The sequence below is a fragment of the Anoplopoma fimbria genome, chromosome 3 (assembly GCF_027596085.1).
Source record: "Anoplopoma fimbria isolate UVic2021 breed Golden Eagle Sablefish chromosome 3, Afim_UVic_2022, whole genome shotgun sequence".
Lineage (NCBI taxonomy): Eukaryota > Metazoa > Chordata > Actinopteri > Perciformes > Anoplopomatidae > Anoplopoma > Anoplopoma fimbria.
This window is the reverse complement of record NC_072451.1, coordinates 4,830,515-4,855,723: the sequence shown is the minus strand read 5'-3', so window position 1 is coordinate 4,855,723 and position 25,209 is coordinate 4,830,515. Positions and strand designations below refer to the sequence as shown.

The window sequence follows — 25,209 nt, the reverse complement described above, 5'->3', positions numbered from 1 at the left end:
TCTATTGGTTACAAGTTATGGAAAAATAGTTCAAACAATGTAATGGATAAATGGGTGAAAAAGATGATTATCAGAAAGTAACAGGTAAACAGTTGGTCAGTTAGCTTAAAGTAACAGATTAAACATGCAGCAGGAGTATTTTAATTATATATATTTTTCTTCGACATTCATGGTGTCATCAGGTCATGCGTTTTGTTAAATAAAAATAACTCACGCCAGCCATTTTGTACATCATCATGTCTTTATTTGAGTGTAAACAAACTCTGAAAAGAGCATCAGCCAGGTTCTTTATTATTGGCATTAACATGATTGATTTCTTTTTTGCAGTCATGGATAAAACATGATCACTCCACTGCAAAAAAAGGTCTTCAACAAGTAATTTATTTCACAGTCTTAAAAAGTAATGCACTGACCATAACGTGAAACTGGTGGATCATTGTATTAATCAAAAAAAGAAAAGAAGGAAAAAAGAAGTCATTTTCCAACAATAAATATGATTTTAGGACTTGATAAATGACTTATTTGTGGCCTTTTTTTGCAGCGTGTATAATAAATAACATGACACTTCCATGTGAACCGTTTGCGACCTCAGTTCAGTCAAGCAGGGCAACTTCTTCTCATCTTACTTGGTGTATGCAGTGTTTCTCACTACTGTATAAGGTGCTGGGTGTTTGTGTTTATGTGTGTGAGAGAGATAGAAATGTGATTGCTTGAGTATGTTTTGTTGATGTGAGTATGTTGATGTGTTTGTGGTTAAAAGATTTGGACACGACTTGGTGTCCAGAGGCTTATTAGGTTAGTAGTTCATCAAATCATTAAATATGTAACAGGTGAAGGGTTGCAAAAAAAAAGAACCTTCTTTAAAACAAAAAAAATAAAACGTCCGCAGCGATCACAGCAGTAGTGTTAAGCTCGGAGTGCAACATAATCTGTCACTTCCATTGTACATAAACAACAAATATATTTACAATCAAAACAAAAATACATACAGAAGAAATGTTACCACATTCAGAGCCACAGACAGAGAAGTCTTTATGGGACTTAATGAGTGAGAATGTAGCATGTAGTGTGTGTTTATGTTACTGACCTATTCTGACTGGCATTAGGCTTCGTGTGGTAGGTAGTGTTTTCCTCTTAACTGATTTATTCTACTGGCATTAAAAGTAGACGCTCCATCTGGAACCAATCAACAAGAAAGCTCAATAACAGCCTCCATCTTCAATGACAAAAACATTGACGTATTTCCACCATGAATGGTCCCAAGTGCAAACAAAACACTGTCAGATTTTTAGCAACATGGTGTTGGTTTTTTTTACGCCAATTACAGTTTGTCTCTTTGGAGCCCTGATGCATTTTGATGTACATCCCAACATTTTGGGGGTTGCTATCTGGAGCTTTTAAGCTCACTGTTGTTTTTGCTTTTATAGATTCAACCTCAGCTAACTAAAACATACAAACAGGCCCTTAAAATTCAGCTTAGTCCTCTCCCAAGACAAATATGTAGTGCTGTTTGAGAGCATGAAAGCTTACAACAAACAGAGAGAAATTCGAAAAACACATCTTGTACTCTGGGTTTTTGTGGGTATTAGGCGGCAGATATCAATGTTGAAACAGCCAATAGCTCTTCGTGTTTTGTTTCATATTTTGGTCTGTTTCGGAAAGCGAAGCAGCATAAAAATCAATCCAGGTCAAATCTATACAGGCGCCTGTAATAAAGTAAAGCCGTCTCTTAAAAAAAGGGAGGAAGGATTGTGCCACATTTCTCTGCTCATGATTTGTCAATTGGAGACATGCGATTGGAGTTTGGTATAACGGGAAACTAAACAATAAAAAGTTTATTTTTTATAAATGTAAACCTGTTGGCTATAGTTTGGATGAACAGATGTGATTACGGGACCAGAACTAAATATCCAACTTTCATGCAAAGCGGCATGCGTGTCACTTTTTTTACTTCGCTGAAAAAAGGACAGCAAAATGGAGAAAATCAGTTTGCAGGTCCGTCTTTGAAGGGGGAGACCGTTTGTGAGCCTTTTGTTGTGTGTAGGTATGTATTCATGTGTGTGTGTGTGTGTTGAATCCTTCTACCACACCTCCTTTTAAGGCTTTCAAGCTGCTTTGGATCAAAGTCAGTCCCAGGGGGATAATTCAGCAGAAAACACTGAGTTTATAAAACATGATAGCCTACCTTCACGTGCTGCTGAATTAAATTTTTCTAGACACATTTCAACACCTACTTCTTTCGCTTAACAAGGGGGGGGGGGGGGGCTGATGTCCCTCCAGCCACACACAGCCGTCTTCTGCTGGCATTGATGTGTTCGCTTCATCTGACTTCATCGCCGCTTTCACAAAATCATTTGTTTCTCCGTTTGAAATGTTTTAAATGCTTAAATACTAAACCAAATGGTCAAATTAGGATTGAAGAAAGTCAAAGTCAAGGGCAGAATTGTAGTATAAACAGCGCAGGGGGGAAAGCAGAGAAGAAAAACTGTTATAATGTTAAAATGAACCCCAGACTGGCCACAAGATTAGAACAGATAAACAGTACATTAGGCTATATGCATCATCATAATTACCATTAGATAAATAGCAGTCGCAGCCACCGCCATCCAGTTTTAGAAACATAATTGACTAAAAGGGAAGGAGCAGAAGGAGAAGAGAAGTTTCTCTTTCTGGAGTTGGATTGAAATAAATAATCTGTTTTTTTGTGTGTGTATTTGTTGTTTTTTTCTTTCCTCCTGCCTGGCGGGGGGTTGGGAAGAGAGGAGCGGAATTGGGTCTGGATGGGGGCTCTATGTGAAGTTCTGGAGGGGCTGGCTGACCCTCATGCAGGCCCAGTAGAAGGCCCGGGCCAAGGTGACGAGAACCAGGAGCAGCAGCACGGCCCACGAGGCGTAGATCCCCTGGTAGGTCTGAGCCTTCGCCCACGTTCCAGCCTAAACACACGTTTCAGAGAATCAGATGATACACTTTAAAGTACAACATGAATGTGTTATAGAGACTATAATGAGTCAGCTCAAGTCCAACCAGGCTACAAGTAAACCAGGAAACACAGAGCTAATGTCCAATGCATTTATTATGTGATTAATATGATTTATGTTGTCGCAAATTGTGCAAAATTCAAGAATCCAGAGATTTTTACTGTTAAAAGATGATTTTTTTATTTTTTATGACAGCATTTCAATATTTTTTAATCCAACAGAAACTCCCTCCTTCAATTATTTATCCAAAGTCTGCGATTAATCCACCAGCACCAGACTGATTTGTAGCAAATTAACAAATTTAAACATGGGAAGTATTCGATACTGAAGAGTGACTGGGGGGGTAATAGAGAAAATATCTTTCCCATCGAGTATTGAGTGTGCAGCTGCTCCGAAGAAAATTATTTAATGAGGATGGTAAAAGTGACTTTGAGAGAACCCACAGGGATTTTATGAGTGTAAGGAAATATGAATTCCTGTTTCAAAGTCACAACAGTAGAGTTAAGCCAATATGGGAAGAAAAAGTCTAAATAGAATTATAATACATTATTTAATAGGCATTTCATTCATCTATATATATATTTGTTGTTGTAGTGCTCTAAGGAATAGCATAGAATTACTGTAATGAATAACATTTTTTCCTGTTTTGACATGAAAAGATCCCCCGGATGATACACACCCTTGGCTCTGATGATTAACGCCATCTAGAATAAACCACAGAGCATGTTTAATGTCGGGACTCTGCACCTAGATAAAGGATTTGTGTACGTTACAGGTAAAGGTTTGTGTGGTTGGCCTCACAGAAACACTGTCAGATAGATTCTCTTCATCCTTATTTAAAGAGAGCGCGACCAGCAGCCGTATCGAACCACGAGGTAATCAAACCGGCTCATGCAGGCTGAAGAAAACATCAAATATGCTTAAAAAGTAACGTATACCACAGCCTTTAGTTAATGTCTTCCCTCTTCTCTTGTAAATGATGTGTGAAGCTTTAATGATTCCAGCTGCTCTCGGGGGCCTCTACATTTTAAATGGCATCTATTAGCTCGTGTTGCTGAGTTGGGGACACATCGCAGCTCCTGAAGCTCACAGCTGTTACGGTGATGGATCTTCTTAACTACCTGCATGTACTGTAAAACCACTGCTTCAGTATTCCTCTAATTAAATGCAGTCTGGAAGGAAAGTTTTATCCGTTACTTGTTGCCGATAAAGTTTACCGATGCAGCTCGCAGATTAAACTGTCAAAACTTGTGCTCCATATTCATAATTAAAACAACCTTTTTTTTTTTTTTTTTATTGAACACGACCTGATCTCGTGGTGTGGCATTTATTGCCACTACGCCAGCATTATGCAATGTCGTCAGTGCAGCATTTTCATTGTCTGTAGACTGCTAACTGTTGTCCATGCTGGCAGGCACGTATGCACCCTGTGTTATATGTGTCTGTACTGTTTCATGCTCATCTTGCACCCTCTGCTGTTTAGAAAGCAGAATGTATCGACTGTCTAGTTCTCTCTGAGTAACTGTGTTTTATTCTCAGCTGGATGTCTGTAAAATTGTGACCTTTAATTGTTCTACTGTTACACTAAAAAGAGCACCGACATACAAACTATATAATATAAAATGCACTGTGAGCCTTGTATGTTTGAATGCGCACGCAACTGTGAGTAAATTAAGAAAGGGAAAACGAGAAGTAGCAGCTAGTGTGGCCACCTGAACACTGCTTACAGTCAGACTAGGTTGTTTGTGCTGTATCTCACTGACAGATAGGGGCCTGTCACACAGTGTCTGCAGAGCTGCTGTGAGGTGCACAACCTCCATGTTAAAGATTGTAATCGTCCTGCTTCTGCCTACTGCTTTTTGTTTTTTCTGCACTTGTAAAAATTTGCATATTATAAAATAACAAAAAGGGAGGAGGGATTTGAAAAGATGAGACAATAGCTATTATTTTCAGCATTCTTTTGGCTTACGCCTACAGGCCAGTTATTGATAATCTGATATTAATACTGAACAAGAATTCTAACATTTCTTGAATGTCAGTGTGGCGTTACCACTTACCATCAGCCCGGCGGTGGAGATGCTGAATAGCAAGCAGAGTAGAAAACACCACAAGCTCCGCCTTCGGGGATACCTCTGGCCAATGGAGGAGCTGAAGGACAAACAGAGGAGAGAGGGGGGGTAATTAATTTATTTAGGAAATACAACACAATGACATGACATGACCCTGCGTTTTTACATCTGAGCCTTTTTCACAGCAGAAATGTTGATTTATCGCGGCAGGAAAAGCACAGGCGTTATTAATAAAGAGGGCTCCGTTCTATTTGAGTTCCCAGTAAGCCACGACAGGAGGACGGTGAGTCAGCATGAACGATACCAGAACGCTCGAACTGGAGCAGATAAATAGAATTCAGCCACCATTCATTTTTATATTTACACCCGTGTTTCCACTGTCAAAACACATTTGATAATAATATCAAATAATATGATAATTAAGTACATAAACGTACTCCAGGATCAATCATTTCAGTTTGTATATTTGGGGAATGTATAACCTTTTATTATTACTGCCGCCAAAGCAGGTAAACTCTTGCTGGAATTGCAGGGCTGAAGTAACACATGAAGGATGATGGAGATACACCTGAAGAAATTCAACTTCCAGCAGCACCTGTCCAGGTTCAATTGAGTTATTTTAGATCAGTCTGATGACTAAAGTCTGATGACTAAACCGGCTCTGTTTCGATTACTCGTAAATGTACAACAAACAAAAACTACACAGTTCTGTTCATAATTCTAGTCGTAACCAGACGTAAACACCTCGCGGTTGTATGCTTTAAATAGATGTCTGTCCAAAATGTCATCACTTATCCTGTAAGACGTTTTTGTTATCATATGAATTCTTGAGTTATGGCCAGAAATGTCTTTTGAGAAGTTACAATGACCTTTGACCACCAAATTCTAATCAATTTAAATTTGAAGACATTCCCTCCAGGTGCTCCTGAGATGTCACGGTCACAACAATGAGACGGACAGACGGACAACCTGAAACCATAGTGCCTCAGATCCCGGCTGTCGCCAACGCTGAGGCCTAAAAGCTGCAATACCACAGACTTGCCATACTTCAAATACATTTTAGCACCTCAAGAACTGATATGCATCACATGCCTGTTAATTCTAGTTCCTAAGATCCAGTGAACTTTGCCCACCATGTTAAGAAGCTTATGCAGAAAGTAATATAGGAATGTGGTTTGCAGCAAAGTCAAAGAAAACTCCTGAGGTTCAAAACACGAGCAGAGCTAAATCCCACAGATCAAAAACCTCATGATGTTATGAGACACGTGAACTCTGTGAGGCTGCTGCAGACCCTGAAGCCTCTACCTGCTCTTTGAGTAAAAAAGCCTCAGCCGACCGCCTAAGGATGTAAATCTGCAAAAGTGAAAGCACAGTGGGAACGACGGGATGTGATGGATGAATCGCTCACAGCTACTTACACTTTCCTGCAGTGTGGGCACCTGGCCAGCGTCCGGTCTGTGAACTCTGTCCACTGAAATTACAAACACAAAGACATGTCACCTTCAGCTTCAAACCAACATGCATAAAATGACAAATGAGGTATAATGATGATAAAACCAGTATGACCAGTACATTAAATACCAATAATTTACTCTTGCTCACATTCAGAAGAACTTTATTTTCTCTGAAAAGGTAATGTAAATTTGTTGCTGACATTGCTAACATTATTAAAATGTACAAAGAGTTAAAGTAGGGATGGCAGTGCAGGAAATAGGAAAGTGCAAATATGTGGAGGTGTTAAAAGTGCAAAGTCCTTCACGGTCCTATAGGTCCTTCACGGCTTGTTTATATTGGGTTGGCATTTAAAATTAATGTTTTTAATTAATGTGTTTGTCCCGGCCAGAAGGTTTATATATAAGAGACCTGAGTGACTTATGGAGGTGGTGTAAAGCTGCATACTTTAGTAAAACAACTGACTAATAGATTAATATGTCTGGAAAACAACAATCAAAAACAGAAAAAATATTGACCTTGCAATAATATATAATGGAGAAAAGCAAGAATCCTCACATTTAAGAAGCATATGTTTGGCATTTTTGCTTCATAAATGGCTTAATTTGAATCAATATTTCAGCATGGAAATCGATGCAAATGCAAATCTGCACTGATGGGGCAAATACTTTGACTCAAAGTTAATAAGTAAATGTACAAACTTCCAATAAAGTCTTAGTCTGATTACAGGCGGTCTTACATAAATATGCCTGCTGCTGCACGGATTGATGACATACTTTAACAAACTTAACACAACCGTCCCTGCTCTCGCCAACAGGTGCTGTGTGCCATCCAAAAAAAATTGACAAAGAAAAATAGTCTTCTCTCAGGCTGCAGACATTTATTCCCTCCCTAACGTTTGGGGGGTGTTGATACATTTGTAAAGCCGGCAGAGCAGAAAACACTGTGCATGCTATGCATTCGTCTTGTTTGGAAAAAAAAAAAAAAAAAAACACTCTGTATTGGAGGCACAGAGAACATTATCAGTAGATCTGCGACAAAAGGATCACTGCACCGCCACCCGGGGCACAGATTTGTATTTTCAGTCAGCCTCCCTGTCTTTAAGCAGGCAGGAAAAGGTCTCCCTGAATGCTAAACACCCTCAATCATCCATCTAACATCCAACTCTATTCTTCTCTTCGCCCTCCTCTCTCTGGCCATATATCCAAACCATCTTTACCTGTCGCACGCATTGTTAAAGAGCGCTGAGTTAAAATTCTACTCCCCCCCCCTCCTTTAGCACAAAATGGCCCCAATATATCAAGGCAGAGTTGATAGGGTTATTGATCTACACCAATAACTCAACATTTACTTGGCCTGGTGCAACGATGTTTTTGGGGACTATTCGATAATTCACTGCTCTGGCTGTGCTACAGTACATTTCACAACAAAAACCTTGCAGGCCCTACTGAAACTGTCAACAGATATTTCAGCGAACAAATGCTAAAAGCTCCACTCGGAAGCCAAAGAAGGAAACGCCAAAGCAGTTTTATTATTCAGTTATTGTACATAGTAATGCATCACCTCTTCATAAACAATTTTAATGGATCTTGACTCCCTATAGGGGATGTGGTTTTATTGGTTGTGCCTTTTTCATATATATATATAATTTTAAGAGGTCGTAGAGGGACCTGTGCCAGAGACTTAATAAATTGTACTGATGTTGCAATTCCTACTGCTTGTCAGAGGTTGATAAGAGCAATCAATAAATGTTGTTGAATTCTATTGTGAATAATTTGACAATTTGATATTTGGTCATTAAAAAAAATGTTAACCTATGCTCAGAAAATTATAGTAGTTTGATTTTCGTTATTTTAGCAATTTATCTTAAAAATCCAGGCAAAAAATAGAAAGAAAAAAGCTAGTTTGTGGACCATTTTAGAAAAAGTTTGGTTTTTTGCCAATAGTGAAATAAGACAATCAATACCACTTTCATGTCTGTCTTCAATCTTAAACCTAGCTAAGTTAGCCAGCTGGTGGCTGAATATTTAACAGACAGACGTGAGAGTGAAATCAATCTTCTTATCAAACTCTCAGCGAGACAGCATAAAAGCAAATTTCCAAAAATGCTGAACTATTCCTTTGAATAAGAAATTAATGAAAACGGTGTCTGTGTTGTGAATCTAAATCCTGGGGGTATTTCACCAAGGCCACATTAAAATAAAATAAATAAACTTTTTTTTTTTTTTTTTTTTTTTAAAAACAGAGTGAGTGTGGTACCAGGAAGGTGTTGCTGCAGTGTCCACAGGAGACCCGGGCCCCGGCTGGCTGGGGATCAGGACTGGCCGGACCAGGATGAACCGGACCCAGATTAATTATCCTCTTACTAGAAAAAGACACAGATGTGAAAAAATTACAAAATGAAAATTCCCACCACAGCCGACTAAAGACATCACTCAGCGTCAAGTGCGAAGCTAATTATCACTGCCTGAGGCGTCGGTGTGGAAAGGCTGACGACAGTTTCACTTTTTAGGGATTCATCAGCAGCCAATCTTCTCATTATCATTAGGACAGCTTTTCTTTAATCAACTTCCTCCTCTGACTACTACAGTCGCTCAGAATCCCTGATCAGACGGCTGCACACAGATTAGTCTGCTTTAGTCAGCATGGCTGGTTTGAATGCAAAACAGTGACGGTGGAGGTAAACTCTCCAGAGCAGACTGAGGCAGGAAAAGTGGTCTCTCAGGAATTTAAACAAACTTACCCAAGCGTGCATTTTTTTAAATGCAACAGCTGAGCCCAGAGATAAAAAAAAATTGTTAAACTTTTGGAACCCTGCAGAGCGAAATGCATGTCATGTGTCGAGGAACAACCAATAACTGCTGTAGATATCCGGTTGAGAGATCAACCAAACTAACACAGACTAATTGAGCAGCAAAGATACTGTGATGGATTTATGGTGCTGGAAATGTCATTGTTTTGACTTTGTTTAACTTAGTCGGTGATGCTTACTGCTAATTTATGGCGACTTCATTATCACCTTAGCACACAGGTTATGGTTGCTTAGCAACGAGGGGCGCGACAGGCAGCACCCTCCCAAGCAGCTTGGAAAAACAAACGAAAGTGGCACGGCAGATGTTTCACAACACGTTTTTTTAGACGCAACACGTCAACGCCTCCTAACATGAGAAACATGCAGATCCCCACCTTCTATGAAAGCAAAATTATGTTGATTTTCAGAAAACAAATTGCAGCATCTGTTTTATTATCAAGAATATCTGTGATACAAAAAATACACACACAGTTCAGAGACAATATTTTCAAAGAAAGTTCAAACTGAAACTCATTTTGGGAATAAGATTCCTGCCTTGTTCCTAAACAGTCGTAATGTGCGATCATTTCAAAGTTGTGAAATATGTTTTTTAAGATATGAGGATATGTCATTTTGTTTGAAATAAACAAAAACAAATTGACTTGTGCATTTATGATAAAATATTCAAAAATGCAAACCCTAATTCGCCCTCAGCCTTATGATCTGCAGTGAAGCTGACAGATGAATTACGTGTTCCAGAACATTAACAGATTTTGTGATGCACAGTTTAAAACGATACATAATTAAATTGCAGCAGAAAATTAACCCCCAAAAAAAGATGGCTTAAAAAAAAAATGGTGGTCTTGCACATTTTCTACCTCAGGCATAAAAAAAAAAAAAAAAAAAGGTAATGATATCTCTCTTACCAATTACACTAGTCTGCAGCAGCGTGATGTTTAGAAGACACTGAAATCAGCCTTCTGTTTTTTTACAATAAAATATCCAGACACATCTGTTTGGCCTGTAAAGGGTTTTATAGCTTTTTGTTTTAGCTCATTTCCTGACAGAAGGAAACATAAACGTTTCTTTCCCAAACTGTATTTGAACTTTTAGCAACACAGGGATGTTTTCTTTATGTACTGGAAAATAAAACAAAGTATATTTTTATTATAACACATGGAACAGTTTACTGTCATCCGTTTTGGTCCTAAAGAGACTTATGTGCTCATTTTGCTCCCTAATATTATAATATATAAATTAATCAATTTGCTATGCGATTATTAGGTTAGTAGCAGGAATTTAACTCATAATTAAAGCAGCTTCATGTTGAATGAATTATGTGATATTTAGCTGCAAGGTGCAGATTGAAAATTAAACCTCAACATAATCCCCATTCCTCAATTTAAATTTGGCCCAACAGAACACAGAATACAGACAGAATCTTACCCATGCAGACATAATACGGAGGCTATGCAGATGTGAAACACATGATGTGGCTGTTCTAATGAGGCTGTTATTTGCTCATCCGACTCACTGAGCACCGCATGTGAACTGAGCCAGGAGCACAGCCTTAATTGAGGGGACTGCTTCTCCCACTGCACCTTGTTTCCTCTGCTTCACTTCTCTCTCACACAGACACACAAAAACACACACACATGCACACAGTGTTCAAACACACTTTGGAAAATAATCTCTCACCAATATGGCCGGGGACAGGCGATCCTCTGGGAAGTGACTTTGCAGATGAGCAGACAGTTGCAGGGGCAGCGAACGTACTTCTTCCCCGCTGGAGCATTCTTAATGGGCTGCAGAGGGAGACAGAGGCGCCCAGGAAGAGGAGATAAGAAGACAGCAAGACAACAAATTAGAAGAGGAGTAGATAACAGGCTAATTATTCTTGACGGATGAGAATTAACCAATACTACTTGAGGGAGAGAGGTATTCTGGGAGATATTAGAAGTCGATGTACTGCAGTTGCGGGTACCGAATCAAGGGACAGTTTTCATGATACATCATGATGCCAGTGGCGCGTCACTGACCTTATCAGCTCAGGAGCAGAACAGAGTAATCATATGATTATTTTTTGTGATATCAATAGGTGATTTAAGACTAGAACTAACACATCAAGCATCAAGTGATCATTCTTTGCATGTTCAGGGCTCCAGAGTGTCATCCTTTTGGACGTGCGACGGAACATTTTCATTGGTCGCCAGTTGCACCTGACATTTAGGAGGTTGTTTATGCGTCTATACTTAAAACATACTGGTAATTCAAAATATAGAGAACTACCGGTTGTTTTTGCGTCAAGAAAAAAAAGGTGCGTTGCCCTCTACACCGTCTCCACCCCTGAAAGACCCAGCCAAGAACACGATCTCATCGGTGGAGGTAACTGCTCCACCAAATGTCTTCACAGTGTTCCCTGTAAAATGCATTGAGGGGCCGGATTAATTTAAGAAGTGGGGAGGGGAGGCAAAAAGTGTGTGTGTGTGCGTGTGTGTGTGTGTGTGAGAGACACAGTACATTTAATAACAGACAACTATTTCTTGTTGCCAACAGCTGATCTGCTCTGATTATTGTCAATGTTTCTCTAAAGCTTAGCCACAACATCCCTACGAAAACATAACTTTACGCTACTTTTATACCAACGTAATATGTAAACATGTTGATTGCACTTAACCCTGGCCATGGTCATTTTCACTGCGTGCAACAAAGCTTGGCGTGGTATTTTACATTTTGTTTTCTTCATCTACTCTTGTTTGAAATGTGGGACACGAGACGGCCTCATCTGAATCCAAAAAACATTTATTATCACCTTTATGCTTATTTACAATCATGTATATATTGTGTTAAAAAAATAACCAATGCATATGGGAACCGACAAAAAAGAAAAAACGCTTTAAATGTATTATTGCGGCACCAAAAGGCATGCAGGGAGATTTTGGGTGCACCTGAATCAAGTTCCAGTGAACCTACATGAAAAATGTAAACACATCTGCAAAGCAACAGGAGTCTCTAGCACATGAATATCAATAAAGGGGAAAATATAGAAAAAGGCATCAAAACAACTTTGTATCTTACTTCAGGACGAAATCAGTCATGAAGGACATTGTTTGAGCTCACACAGAGAACTGAAAACATTCTGTGTTTTCTACAACTACACCGGTAACACACCTTCCTGCTGATGGTCCTCTCCACTGCATCATTAAACTCTGACTAACCAGATCAGATTGAGTCCTATCAGCTTCCTGCTGCATCATCAATATCACTTACAACAGCTGTGGGAGTGGAGTGTGTATCTGCACTGAGGGGAGGGAGGTAATGATGGGGAGTGAAAAACTAATATTACATGTAGTCATTATACGGTGGATTGTCACCTTTACTTATTAAAATGTGTCACTGTCAACATTTATATTACTTTCAACACAGTCTAATACAACTGTCGTGCAATAAATCCTACCTTCATGAATTATGTCATTTTGGAGGCTGCAGATTGTGTTGCTGTTGAGAACATTATACTGACATGTGTTTCTTATATTCTGCCCAGTTTATACCAAAAATCTCTTCATCAAAACAAAATAACGTGCAGTTGCAGGAAAGTAACCTTTTCCACATCCTTTAAATTAACTATTTTCTTTATGAATATTTGAATCTGACATTTAAATATATAATCATTGCTTCGGCTAGATCAGCTTGTCCTGTGTCGCTACGACCGGAGAGTAAAAGATGTTCTGCCTTGTGATTATTGACAAATTAACAGCGATAAAAGAAACCGAAATCTGTGGCAGAGAAATAATCATATATAATTCTTTAGTTCTTGTAATGATGGTCTTCTTACACTATCTGTTAAATTAAAAGCTGGGCTAGACAGCATTATCACAACATGCCTAATCGATCAGGCTAATTAAGAATCAAAGACTGACACAGAAACAGAGTGCCCCATTAACACCGGTAAAGACCCTGTGGATCAAACCTATGTTTTGCTTCCTGTCCACATGCTTGTACAAATCTTATTTGAACCAGCTTTTATGCAAGTCTGTGCAGAAAGCATCAATATATCTTGTACAAAACAATCTATAAATGTCTGTTAATAGTTTTTTTTCCCTTTAATCCGAAACTCAGTTTTCCTGCCTTGTAGCTTATTTTTTCAGCAATGTCAGACAACCTGTTGCCTTGTTTTGGTCTTAAAAAGATTCTGTCTGATGCAACTTCCATCTGTGAGGCCGACGACAAAATCAAGTCCAGCCCAAATGAAACCTCATCCTTATGTTCTATGAGGTTGTGTCCAGCAATCTATATCTGCACACCGTGGACATATTTCTGCACACGTGCATATGTTCCCTCCATCTGTGAATTGCTCATATTTGCCAGTTGGTACCTCTGGACACATTTCAAATTTCAACTTCCATCTGTATACCGAGCTGCATTTCTTTTGACGCACACCAGAGGAGCCCATTTAACGTGTGATATCTTCAGCACAGCTCTCCAGTTGGCTAAATAATTTAGATCTGTTTCTCTGAGAGGCCTTTTTTATCATAGTGATGATCAAACTAGATTGTTTTTATTTATATATATATATATATATATATATATATATATATAAAAACCTTCATGTGTTCAACTTGGACCAAGAAGGTAAAAAAAAGGGTGCATCTGAAGTGTTTAATATTCATGTTGTACATCCTTCGATTTTGTCAACACCAAGCTCACATCATAAACAAATGGCTAACATTAAAAAGAGGACCAACTATCCGTCTACAATATGTCTCACTGTGATTGTTTGGTGCAAATATAAAAATCAAATGACATCTTGCCTCACCGGAACAAGCAGATAAAATAAATAAACTGGGTTTCGGAAAAAACTATTTACTCCGTTAAGGAGTCCTTGGATCTGGATACTTTCTGTTTTATGCCATGAGGCTGACCCAGTGGATTTTAGTTGATTTTTTGTTGGCATTGTTCAGAGTGGAAACTTATAAAGACAGCCAATCTAATTTAAAAAAGATTTTCATGATGTGTAAAAAGTAAAACCAGAACATTTAAGGGTTGCTTCAACCAAATAGCAGCAAAAAATGCTTTCTAAAAAACATTTCCACACAGATTAAAGGGACCATTAGTGACCTCACTGTGAGCTCTGGTGATTATCCAGAGTAATGAGGACACTGATTCCAGAAACATAGGAACTTTCATTGCTTTGAGTCACAAAAACAAAATTACATTCACCTCCATTGAACTGAGATGGAGGCAATAATCTATTAATGAGAGAAAAATATATTTTTGTAATTTGTGTGAAGCAGCCCTTTAATGGAAGATTGGGTCTAGTAAGTGTGCATGTATTTATTTTGCAACTGCATACAGTTTTTGTCAAGGTGTCTATTGTTAATTTCTTTTTTAAAAAGGGAAGTTTGATGAAAGTTAATAATTGATTTTTCATTTTGTAGGCCTAGCTTGAGTTTAAGAAAAAATCAAAAGGGTGATGTGCAAAAAACTTTGTGTGCGTTACTCTAGAAACATACCGTAGCTTCATTGCAAACCCCGCACTTCACCACATGCTGGTGGATCTTTCCCTCCACGGAGATCAGGCTCTGACACACCCTGCAGCTGATAACAGGTGCACTGCCACTCTCCGGGGAGGTGAGAGGAGAGTAGGGCGGAGGGTCCTCCCCTAGGAGCACCGAGGGCTGAGTCGGGCTGGGGAACGGAGGGAAGCCTGCACACGAAGGGAGAAAATGTTGAATGCAAAAGTAGTCCGACCAGAAACAAATGAATGGATTGTTGAGGGAAAATAAATACAAGAGCTGTGCAACAGACTGAAAAAAAAAAAGCCTAAATTCCCATAACAAGTAACCTCTTACATTGCGATTAACAAGATAATAAGATTTATCCTCGAGGTGGACTGAAAGGAGCTTTGGAAGAAAAACACTCTTGGAATGCTGATCAGGGTTAGTTTCAACAAATAAGGGTTTAGTATTAGTGAGAGACAGAAATCTGGTAAGGAATGAGTTAATAAATGTGGGTCACTTTTTAATTAGTAATGTTTCAGTTATAAGTTCCTCAAATGGAACAATAAAAAGGTGGATAATGTACCATCACAGAAGCACATGGTTCAGACATTTTCCAAGTTTATCTCAATGCAATGCTTATGTTATTGGTCACTGTAAAAATTTCCAAAAGTGAATAGTCAACTATGTATAGGTCACTTCCATGCATTCTTGTTTCTTAATGTTTTAGAAGAAAAACACTCTTGGAATGCTGATTGGTGTTAGTTTCAACAAATAAGGGTTTAGTATTAGTGAGAGACATAAATCTGGTAAGGAATGAGTTAATAAATGTGATTTAATCTAGAAAGCATATGCAACATAATTATAACAACATTATCTGATCTAACAGTGCAGTTTGTGGACGCAGAAACAATTAGGAGCCATCCATTTATACCATTAGTGCCTTTACCCAGAGCCCCGCCCTATGCGAGCTCCCATTGGTCGCAGCGTCTCTCGCCGGCCTCTGTGATTGGCTGTCTCACGTGTCAATCAAATCAGGTGTTTCTCAGATGCTAGCTAGCTAAGCGGTAAAGTCATCTATAGTAGCAAGCATGCAGCTGTTAAAATACATGCAGGAATATGAGTTAGGAAACATAAATACAATATACTTTAGTGATGATATTAATGAGCAAAACGTAAAGCTCTGCGCGTGCTTCTGCCGGTGCTAAAGCAGAGCTAGCCAGCTAGCATAGCGGGTGCTAGGTTGGCTAGCTAGTTAGCACGAAGCTAACTCCCGCGGACACTCACTCTTTGGTTTGTTGGGGGCTCCGTAGGGCGCCGCGCCGGGTGACACCCCGCCGTTACCGCTGCCCAGAGCACCGTCTCCCAGGTCTGACAGTAGCGGGGACCTCTCGCCGTCCGCCATACCGAGAGCCGGGGGAGAGGGGGAGAGAGGAGCGTGAATGCAGACCGGTGTTGTATTGTTGTGTCGGAAATGCAGAAGTCACGTGATCACACCACCGCTGCGGTAACAGAGCGAGGAGGCGTGGCCCTGTTACCCCAGGGGCGACCTCTGAAATATAATATAAATATATATATATATATATATATATATATATATATATATATATATATATATATAGGAGGTGTGGCCCTGTTACCCCAGGGGTCCCTGTACCCCACATGGGCGACCTCTGAAATATATATATATATATATATATATATATATATATATATATATATATATATATATATATTTATATATATATATATATGTTATATTGAAATATAAATATATATATATATATATATATTATATATATATATATATATATAGGATGTGGCCCTGTTACCCCAGGGGCGACTCTGAAATATAAATATATATATATATATATATATATATAATATATATATATATATATATATATATATATATATATATATATATATATATATATATAGGAGGTGTGGCCCTGTTACCCCAGGGGTCCCTGTACACCACATGAATATAAATATATATATATATATATATATATATATATATATATATATATATATATATATATATATATTATATATATTATATATATATATATATATATATATATATATATATATATATATATATATATATATATATATAGGAGGTGTGGCCCTGTTACCCCAGGGATCCCTGTACACCACATGGGCGACCTCTGAAATGTAAATATATATATATATATATATAGGAGGTGTGGCCCTGTTCACCCAGGGATGCTCCCTATACATATATATATTTATATATATATATATTTATATATATATATATATATATAGTATATATATATTTATCTCAATACAATGCTTATGTTCAGCTTTTTTCTGTCCTGGCCCCTCAGTGGTGGAATGAACTCCCCACTGACGTCAGGACAGCAGAGTCACTGCCCATCTTTCGGCGCAGGCTGAAAACTCACCTCTTCAAGAAGTACTACCCTGAGCCTTCCTCGTAGCACTTATTGCATTCGTATTAGTTGTTGCACTTATTGTATTCGTATTCGTTTATTGCACTTATCCTATCCGTATTAGTTTGTAGCACTTATTGTATTCATATTAGTCTGTTGCAATTATTGTTTTCGTAGTAATTTGCTTCTGCACTATACTTTTGCTCTGGTTTATGCTTTTAGATGCTTGTTTAAGAAAGGAGATGCACTTATGACTTCTGGTGACTAGTAGTTCTCTTGAATACCTATGTTGCATACACTTCCTGTAAGTCGCTTTGGATAAAAGCGTCTGCTAAATGACTGTAATGTAATGTAATGTAATGTTATTGGTCACTTTAAAAATTCCAAAAGTGAATGGTCAACTATGTATAGGTCACTTCCATGCATTCTTGTTTCTTAATGTTTTTGTGCTCCTGTCTTTAAAATCTTGAGATTTGTATGTTTTTGAAAAAAGCTCACCCCAAATCATTGAGACAGCAAATAAAGCATTTCTAAAATCAAATCAAATTGTGCCCTGAAATAATCCCTTCATAGTGTGACAACAATGAAAGAGACGGGGTACAAAATCCACAGCGCTCTTTTGTGCACAAATGCATTCCAACTTTCAGCCAAAGATAATGAGGCGTCGATAGTCTGAAGGCCAAATGAAGTGTTCATCTTCACAAAGAAAAGGAACAATTAAAAGTCACCAACAACATACACATACACACACGGGCATGTGAGTATTGTTATGTATTGAGACAGACTTGAGACTATTGTATCCTATTATCCAATTAACCTTTTTAATGTAAGTCTTTCCCAGTTGACCACAAATACCAAAAAACTGACTAGTCCATCGTGCAATAAAAAATGATCTGTGCAATCCACTGTGCAACACTGTTTATATTATATTTTGGTTATTGTGGATTTAAACGTTTTTTACTTATTTATTATTCTTTACTGTGTGATTACTTAATACTTGTTTTGATCTGTTTTTTTACTCATGTCTCTTGTTTGCACTATCCTCTCTGCTGCTGTAATCCTGCAAATGTCCCTGTTGTGGGACTAATAAAGGATTATGTTATTTAATTTATCTTATCTTAATCAGTTTACCATATAAGTTATTGTATTATCATCCATAAAAAGGGCATTAATCCTGAAATGATGAAAACAAACACATATTCAGACAAATGTTTATTAGAAAACCATACTTAAATAGTCATGGAATCAGAGAAGACGTGGAAAAAAAATGCATCAAATCAAGATTCAACTGATCTGTGTCTTATGACTAGTTGTTGGATGTAGTCCTTCTTTCTCATGGCATGTTGATGAAATCCATGGGGCGTTTGACTAGTAGAGTCACCTCCAGTTCCTCCCTCTCACTGAAGAACTGAGCCTTTCCCTCCTGGCTGTGGATCGGATGTGGAAGATGGAGACCCAGTTTACTGAAAAGAGAGAGGGGAGCAGACAAGTTAAGATACAGAGAGAGAGAGAGAGAGTAAAAGGGAGAGAGTATGTATCTGAGGGAGGAGGATGTTAACAGCAATCGAAGCTCAGATCATGACGTGAACCTCTGATTAAAAGGAAATGTCTGTAAACGGAGAGCTTTTGGTCTGAACTGCTGCTGCTGCTCTGCTTGAGGGGATTAAAAATGAAAGGGAACATTTTCAAAGCACCCCCCTTACTATTTAAGCGTCCGTAGATCAAGGAACTTCTCTTTCACATCCAGGACCACATCTGTTGCTTTAGTGTCGGGCAGTTTGATTTTCACCTAAGAGAGGGGAAAAAGTCAACATCTTTAATATTGTACACTGTGCACAGTTCAATCTTCACTTTTATTCAAAGAGGATACAGATTTTCACTCCCATTACGTTGTCATGTTCTCATTAATATGAATTAATATACACTGCTTTTTCAGTTCTAATAAACTATCTTCAGCTGTAAAAGACGTTTATTTCCTGGATTCTAGAGAGAAGAAAGATTTTTAATAATCTTTATTTACCTCTGATCTGATTTTCTAAACAGTTTCACCCACTCTGCCTTATCTGTGCTACTTAACAGATGAATTGGATGCATCTTAACGTTTTGTATACTGTCCATAAATAGTTTCAAATTGGTTTACCGGCTTTGTTGAGCCCAAAATGATCTAGTTCCTAAAATAAATGATCCAAAATCAACCTACACTTGGCAAAGCAAGCATCCTGGTTGTGCGTATCTTGCTTTCCCTGATCAAATGCTTTTACATTTAATATTTTCGTTCTATTTTAGTTAAGTATAAAAATCCTTTGGCGGCTGATAAATTACCAGCATGGCTTCGCAACACATGGAGGACGGGTCCTTTCTGTTCAAGCCCAAGAACAGATCCTCTGTCCCCACACTCTGCTTCAGGATTATTTCATACCTGAACACAACAAGGTTATACACACATTCAGTGTGTCATTTGACATCACATTGGACAGAATCAATAGAGAACAACAACAAACAGAAATAAGCAGGCAGAAATGAGCTGAGCTGTCAGCAGATGTGTAATTGTGGTTCTTTATAGTGTGTGTCTCTTTCTGCCCTCTTACTCAGGTTGTGGTCGCGGGTCAGCAAGATCATCATACTGGGAGCCCTCAGCCACCTCTTCCTCGCTCCATATATCTTTGCTGTTCTTCTTCTCATAGGCAGATGACACTAAATGAACAGCATTACACACAAACATGTGAATACTGCTTGTGCATATTATCAAGTCATCTAAGTTACTATACTGACTGAGGAGTTGTTTATTTTAGGAGTTATGTGAAAAAAATATACAAAGCATTACCTTCTTTATCTTGTTTGGGTGGGGGGCCGATGTGTCCAGGACCCAGTCCTGCACAAGCAGTCGAATTCTGCTGAGATAAACAGAAGTTATTGAAAACCAACAGAGAGTTCAGGCCTCTCGCAGACATACATACACTTAAAAACTTCCTCTGCTATGGGTTAGAATATACAACATAAAAAACAATAAATAAGTAATAAGTTTGGGATGAAAGTGCTCAACATTAACAATTTAAAGAAATATCTTGAATAGACAGCATCCATCCCTTATATCTTAAAGTCATTTGTTACGTAAGATAACAGAAGATGGAATAAAGATCTCTTAAAGATAACCAGATAAGAAATAGATACTCAAATAAATACGAATGGCATCTAATCATTCAATCATCAGTCTCTATAAGGCAGTTATAAGGACAAAAATAAGCCAATAACTAACTAGATTTTCACAAAAGCAACATTTTGTGTGTCTTCTTTAAAGATTCCCCATATGAGACATGTGTTCAGTATTAATATTTACCACAGCATTAAGGTCAAGTGAACTTAATAAACCATCCAGATCTGTCTAAACGGGTCTCAGAGAGTACAATATCTTACTTTACAGTCGTCATCATCACCATCATCCTGCTGAGTTGATAACAGGGAGGAGAGAGCCTGAAGGTGCTGAACAGATGACACTCCCAGACACTCCATTCATAAAACTATTTTTTTTTAATCAATTTTTTTTTAATATATATATATCCCCAAAAAGGAACTATTACTCTCTCGAAACGGCGACAGGTAAATATGGAAAAAAAAAATCGATATAAAAATAAATATAAATGAGCGTTAGCCTGAATACGAAGCCTATCTATATATATACGTTTGGACTGTTGCTGTTGACGCTTGATCCGTTTCCATGGAGACGACCGGGCTCCATGGCAACCCGTGACGTCACAGCGACGGCTACGGAACCATTGAAAACAAATGAATGAATAAATGAATGGAGAGAGGCCGATAAACTGAATACTGAAGTCACTACCATGTTATTAACGGTATAAATTAGTGTTTAAAAAACACAAGCCCGGTAATAATCCATAAAAATAAATTCAAATAAATAAAAATAAATAAAAATAAATAAATAAAAATAAAGCATATGTAGTAACAAATTAATAGCAGAGGTTACTCAACAAATAGGAAAATAAATTATAACTAAATATTATCATAGTAAAGGGTTTGATTTCAAAGTGTAAGAAAGGCCTAATGCAAAACTAATGTCATTTTAAAATGTACTTTGGGTGAAGTCATTTTAACTACATTGTATGCTTATTTCCACTGTATTTAATGAGCAGTTTAATCTATAACAAGGTAACATATTTTAAGAACAGCATGTTTGGTACTTGAGTGGAGCTAAAACTACAATATCTCCAAATGAAATGAAGTAAAATGTAAGTTTTTACGTGGTATAAAAAGGAAATACTAAATGAAAGAAGCTCACAATAAAAATAAGTGCTTTTATTTTCCACCAGTTATTACCTATTACATAACATATATAACAGAATAACCATTTTATATCACTTAATACAGTACCAGTCAAAAGTTTGGACACACCTTCTCATTCAACTACTTGGAAGAATCTAAAATATTACATTACATTACATTACAGTCATTTAGCAGACGCTTTTATCCAAAGCGACTTACAGGAAGTGTATTCAACATAGGTATTCAAGAGAACTACTAGTCACCAGAAGTCATAAGTGCATCTCCTTTCTTAAACAAGCATCTTAAAGCATAAGCCAGAGCAAAAGTATAGTGCAGAGGCAAATTACTACGAAAAACATAAACATAAACATAAAACATATTCTGGTTTGTTGAGCATTTGTTTGTTTACCACATAATTCCATATGTGTTCCTTCATAGTTTGGATGTCTTCAATACTAATCTACAATGTAGAAAAAAATAAAAAATAAAGAAAAATCATTGAATGAGAAGGTGTGTCCAAACTTTGACTGGTACTGTATAACAAGGTAACATATTTTAAGAACAGCATGTTTGGTACTTGAGTGAAGCTAAAACTGCAATATCTCCAAATTAAATGAAGTAAAAAAGTTTTTAAGTGGTATAAAAAGGAAATACTAAATGAAAGAAGCTCACAATAAAAATAAGTGCTTTTATTTTCCACCAGTTATTACCTATTAAATAACATAAATAATAGAATAAGATAAGATACATTTTATTTTATCTTATTTACAGGATTACAGCAGCATAGATATAGTGCAAACAAGCTACATAGTAGAAAAAAAACAAAAAAGTATTTTAAATAAATATGTAAGTAAGAAAAATAAAAAATCCACAATAACTAAAAAAAAAATAAAAAGTTATAATATTGCACAGCGTATTTGTATTGCACATATTTATTAGTGTTTTGAATAACCGTTTTATATCACTAATTATTATTATTATTATATTATTTATTGATCCCCATGGGGAAATTCAAGTGTTGCAGCAGCTCAACTACACAGACACAGACAATAAATCCATACTATACAACTACACAGACACAGACAATAAATACACATACTATACAACTACACAGACACAGACAACTATACAACTACACAGACAATAAATACACATACTATACAACTACACAGACAATAAATACACATACTATACAACTACACAGACAATAAATACACATACTATACAACTACACAGACAATAAATACACATACTATACAACTACACAGACACAGACAATAAATACACATACTATACAACTACACAGACAATAAATACACATACTATACAACTACACAGACACAGACAATAAATACACATACTATACAACTACACAGACACAGACAATAAATACACATACTATACAACAAATATGTAATAATAATATGTATATATATAATATAAGTAAGTAAGAAAAATAAAAAATCCACAATAATTAAAAAAGTTATAATATTGCACAGTGTATTTGTATTGCACATATTTATTAGTGTTTTGAATAACCGTTTTATATCACTTATTATGTATTTATACTAAACAATCCAGAGACTACCTTTCTTTTATGTTAAGTAATAAGAGTGATTGTCGCTTCGCCTTTTCTCCCAGCCACGTCCCTCCTCCGCCACCGTAGTGAACACATGGCCCCGCAGGGAGCATGCTGAAGGTGACAGGTAGCGCCATGCCGGGAGCTGTGTTTGCTGCTGCCGCTGCCGGTGACGGGGAGACAGACACGACCGCCCCTTTGCTCCGGGACGAGCTGACTCTGTACGGCTCCCCGCAGCAGAAGCCCCGCTGTGTGGAGCCCGAGGACGGTCATCTGGAGCAGAGTGTCGCCGCCCTGCGGAGCTTAACGGAGCCGTACACGGGCTGGTGTCTGCGCTCTTATAACAGAATCAAACCCAAAGTCCAAAGTGCTGCAAAGTTGGGGAATGACACCTATGAGTACTTGAAGAACCCACCGAATGACTTCTATCCCCGGGCGGGAGTCATCGGCCTCACCGGTGTGGTGGGGCTGTTTCTCGCAAGAGGCTCCCGGGTGAAGAGGCTCCTTTACCCGGCGGGCCTGGTGGCAGTGAGCGCCTCCCTCTACTACCCGGAGCGAGCCGCGGTCACGGCGAGGTCAGCCGGAGACGCGGTGTACGAGCGGGCGGTGCAGAGCTACGCAGCCCTGGAGAAGATGGTGAAGCCGCAGAGCAAAGCCGGAGAGGAGGGCACCGACTCTGAAGTTAAACCATGAAGACAGACTCTGCAATAATAATAATAATATAAAAAAGAATAATCAGCTTTTTCCTGATTCAGAAGATTGACATAGTAGTGTGTGTGACTTCCTCATGCCCACTTTTTGCACTAAGCTTCATATGTACAGTACCAGTCAAAAGTTTGGACACTTTCTCATTCAACTACTTTGAAGAATCTAAAATATGAGAAGGTGTGTCCAAACTTTTGATTGGTACTGTATAACAAGGTAACATATTTTAAGTTAAGTTAAGTTTGGTACTTGAGTGAAGCTAAAACTACAATATCTCCAAATTAAATGAAGTAAAAAAAAGTTTTTAAGTGGTATAAAAAGGAAATACTAAATGAAAGAAGCTCACAATAAAAATAAGTGCTTTTATTTTCCACCAGTTATTACCTATTGAATAATAGAATAACAATTTTATATCACTTAATACAGTACCAGTCAAAAGTTTGGACACTTTCTCATTCAACTACTTTGAAGAATCTAAAATATAAAACATATTCTGGTTTGTTGAGCATTTGTTTGTTTACCACATAATTCCTATGTGTTCCTTCATAGTTTGGATGTCTTCAATATTAATCTACAATGTAGATAAAAATAAAGAAAAACCATTGAATGAGAAGGTGTGTCCAAACTTTTGACTGGTACTGTACTATGAATATTGCAAATAAACAAAAAGGCTTGAATGTATATTTAATAATATTTGTGACTAATGTGACATAGTATGTCCTGTTGTCATACAAAATATATTTTAATTAATAATATATATATATATATTACCAGTCAAAAGTTTGGACACTTTCTCATTCAACTACTTTGAAGAATCTAAAATATAAAACATATTCTGGTTTGTTGAGCATTTGTTTGTTTACCACATAATTCCATATGTGTTCCTTCATAGTTTGGATGTCTTCAATATTAATCTACAATGTAGACATTTTTTAAAATAAAATTTAATTGAATGAGAAGGTGTGTACAAACTTTTGACTGGTACTGTAACTCAGGCCGGGCATGGTCTGTCACAAAGGGGGTTGCAATTTGATTGATGTACCTCTGCTTCTGCTTTGAATGTATATTTATGTAGAGAATTAATCAAATTAAACGGTCTACTTTCATGAAAGTTTTGATTTGTTTTTGTTCAGTTTGTTGATTTTGGACAGTCATGTTGATCTAAAGATAATAATCTCAAAATATTTGGATTGTCAGTTACAATTAGTTTCATAAATGACTTCCTTGACATGTATGAAAGCAAATTGAATATATTTTAGTTTTGGACTGTTGGTTGGAATAAAAAAGCTTTTTAAAACATCTTCAGACTCTAGGAATGCGTGATTTTTTGTTTGTTTTATAGAGCAAATAATTAACAGATAAAGATTGATTGACTGACTGATTTACAATAAACCATCATGCTTATCTAAAGATAATAATCTCAAAATATTTGGATTGTG

At 37.4% G+C, this 25,209-nt stretch overlaps 3 protein-coding genes across 3 annotated transcripts; 1 reads left to right on the top strand and 2 right to left on the bottom strand.

Moving 5' to 3' along the window:
• Positions 1-246: 246 nt before the first annotated feature.
• Positions 247-16,308, bottom strand: pip4p1a (phosphatidylinositol-4,5-bisphosphate 4-phosphatase 1a). Its single transcript, XM_054596122.1, has 7 exons — positions 16,076-16,308; positions 14,804-14,997; positions 10,989-11,095; positions 8,759-8,864; positions 6,466-6,518; positions 5,036-5,126; positions 247-2,933 (listed from the first exon to the last, which is right to left on the bottom strand). Exons 1-7 carry the CDS (start codon positions 16,191-16,193, stop codon positions 2,790-2,792), a joined length of 813 nt encoding a protein of 270 aa, XP_054452097.1. The 5' UTR covers positions 16,194-16,308; the 3' UTR covers positions 247-2,789.
• Positions 16,309-18,529: 2,221 nt separating this feature from the next.
• On the bottom strand, positions 18,530-20,718 carry dnaaf6 (dynein axonemal assembly factor 6). Its single transcript, XM_054596716.1, has 6 exons — positions 20,623-20,718; positions 20,033-20,099; positions 19,797-19,902; positions 19,531-19,627; positions 18,912-18,997; positions 18,530-18,671 (listed from the first exon to the last, which is right to left on the bottom strand). Exons 1-6 carry the CDS (start codon positions 20,716-20,718, stop codon positions 18,542-18,544), a joined length of 582 nt encoding a protein of 193 aa, XP_054452691.1. The 3' UTR covers positions 18,530-18,541.
• A 2,439-nt stretch (positions 20,719-23,157) lies between these two features.
• LOC129110731 (MICOS complex subunit MIC26-like) lies at positions 23,158-23,944 on the top strand. Its single transcript, XM_054622924.1, has one exon. It carries the CDS (start codon positions 23,177-23,179, stop codon positions 23,756-23,758), a length of 582 nt encoding a protein of 193 aa, XP_054478899.1. The 5' UTR covers positions 23,158-23,176; the 3' UTR covers positions 23,759-23,944.
• The last annotated feature ends 1,265 nt before the right edge of the window (positions 23,945-25,209 follow it).

Coding starts and splice junctions, on each gene's coding strand:
- dnaaf6 (XM_054596716.1), bottom strand. CDS start 20,718: ATGGAGTGTCTGGGAGTGTCATCTGTTCAGCACCTTCAGGCTCTCTCC. Junction 19,903..20,032: donor ACCCAAACAAGATAAAGAAG/GTAATGCTTTGT, acceptor CTGTTCATTTAG/TGTCATCTGCCTATGAGAAG. Junction 18,998..19,530: donor TGTGTTGCGAAGCCATGCTG/GTAATTTATCAG, acceptor CCCCTCTCTTAG/GTGAAAATCAAACTGCCCGA.
- pip4p1a (XM_054596122.1), bottom strand. CDS start 16,193: ATGGCGGACGGCGAGAGGTCCCCGCTACTGTCAGACCTGGGAGACGGT. Junction 5,127..6,465: donor TGCCCACACTGCAGGAAAGT/GTAAGTAGCTGT, acceptor TTTGTCCTTCAG/CTCCTCCATTGGCCAGAGGT. Junction 2,934..5,035: donor TCTCCACCGCCGGGCTGATG/GTAAGTGGTAAC, acceptor ACGTGTGTTTAG/GCTGGAACGTGGGCGAAGGC.
- LOC129110731 (XM_054622924.1), top strand. CDS start 23,177: ATGCTGAAGGTGACAGGTAGCGCCATGCCGGGAGCTGTGTTTGCTGCT.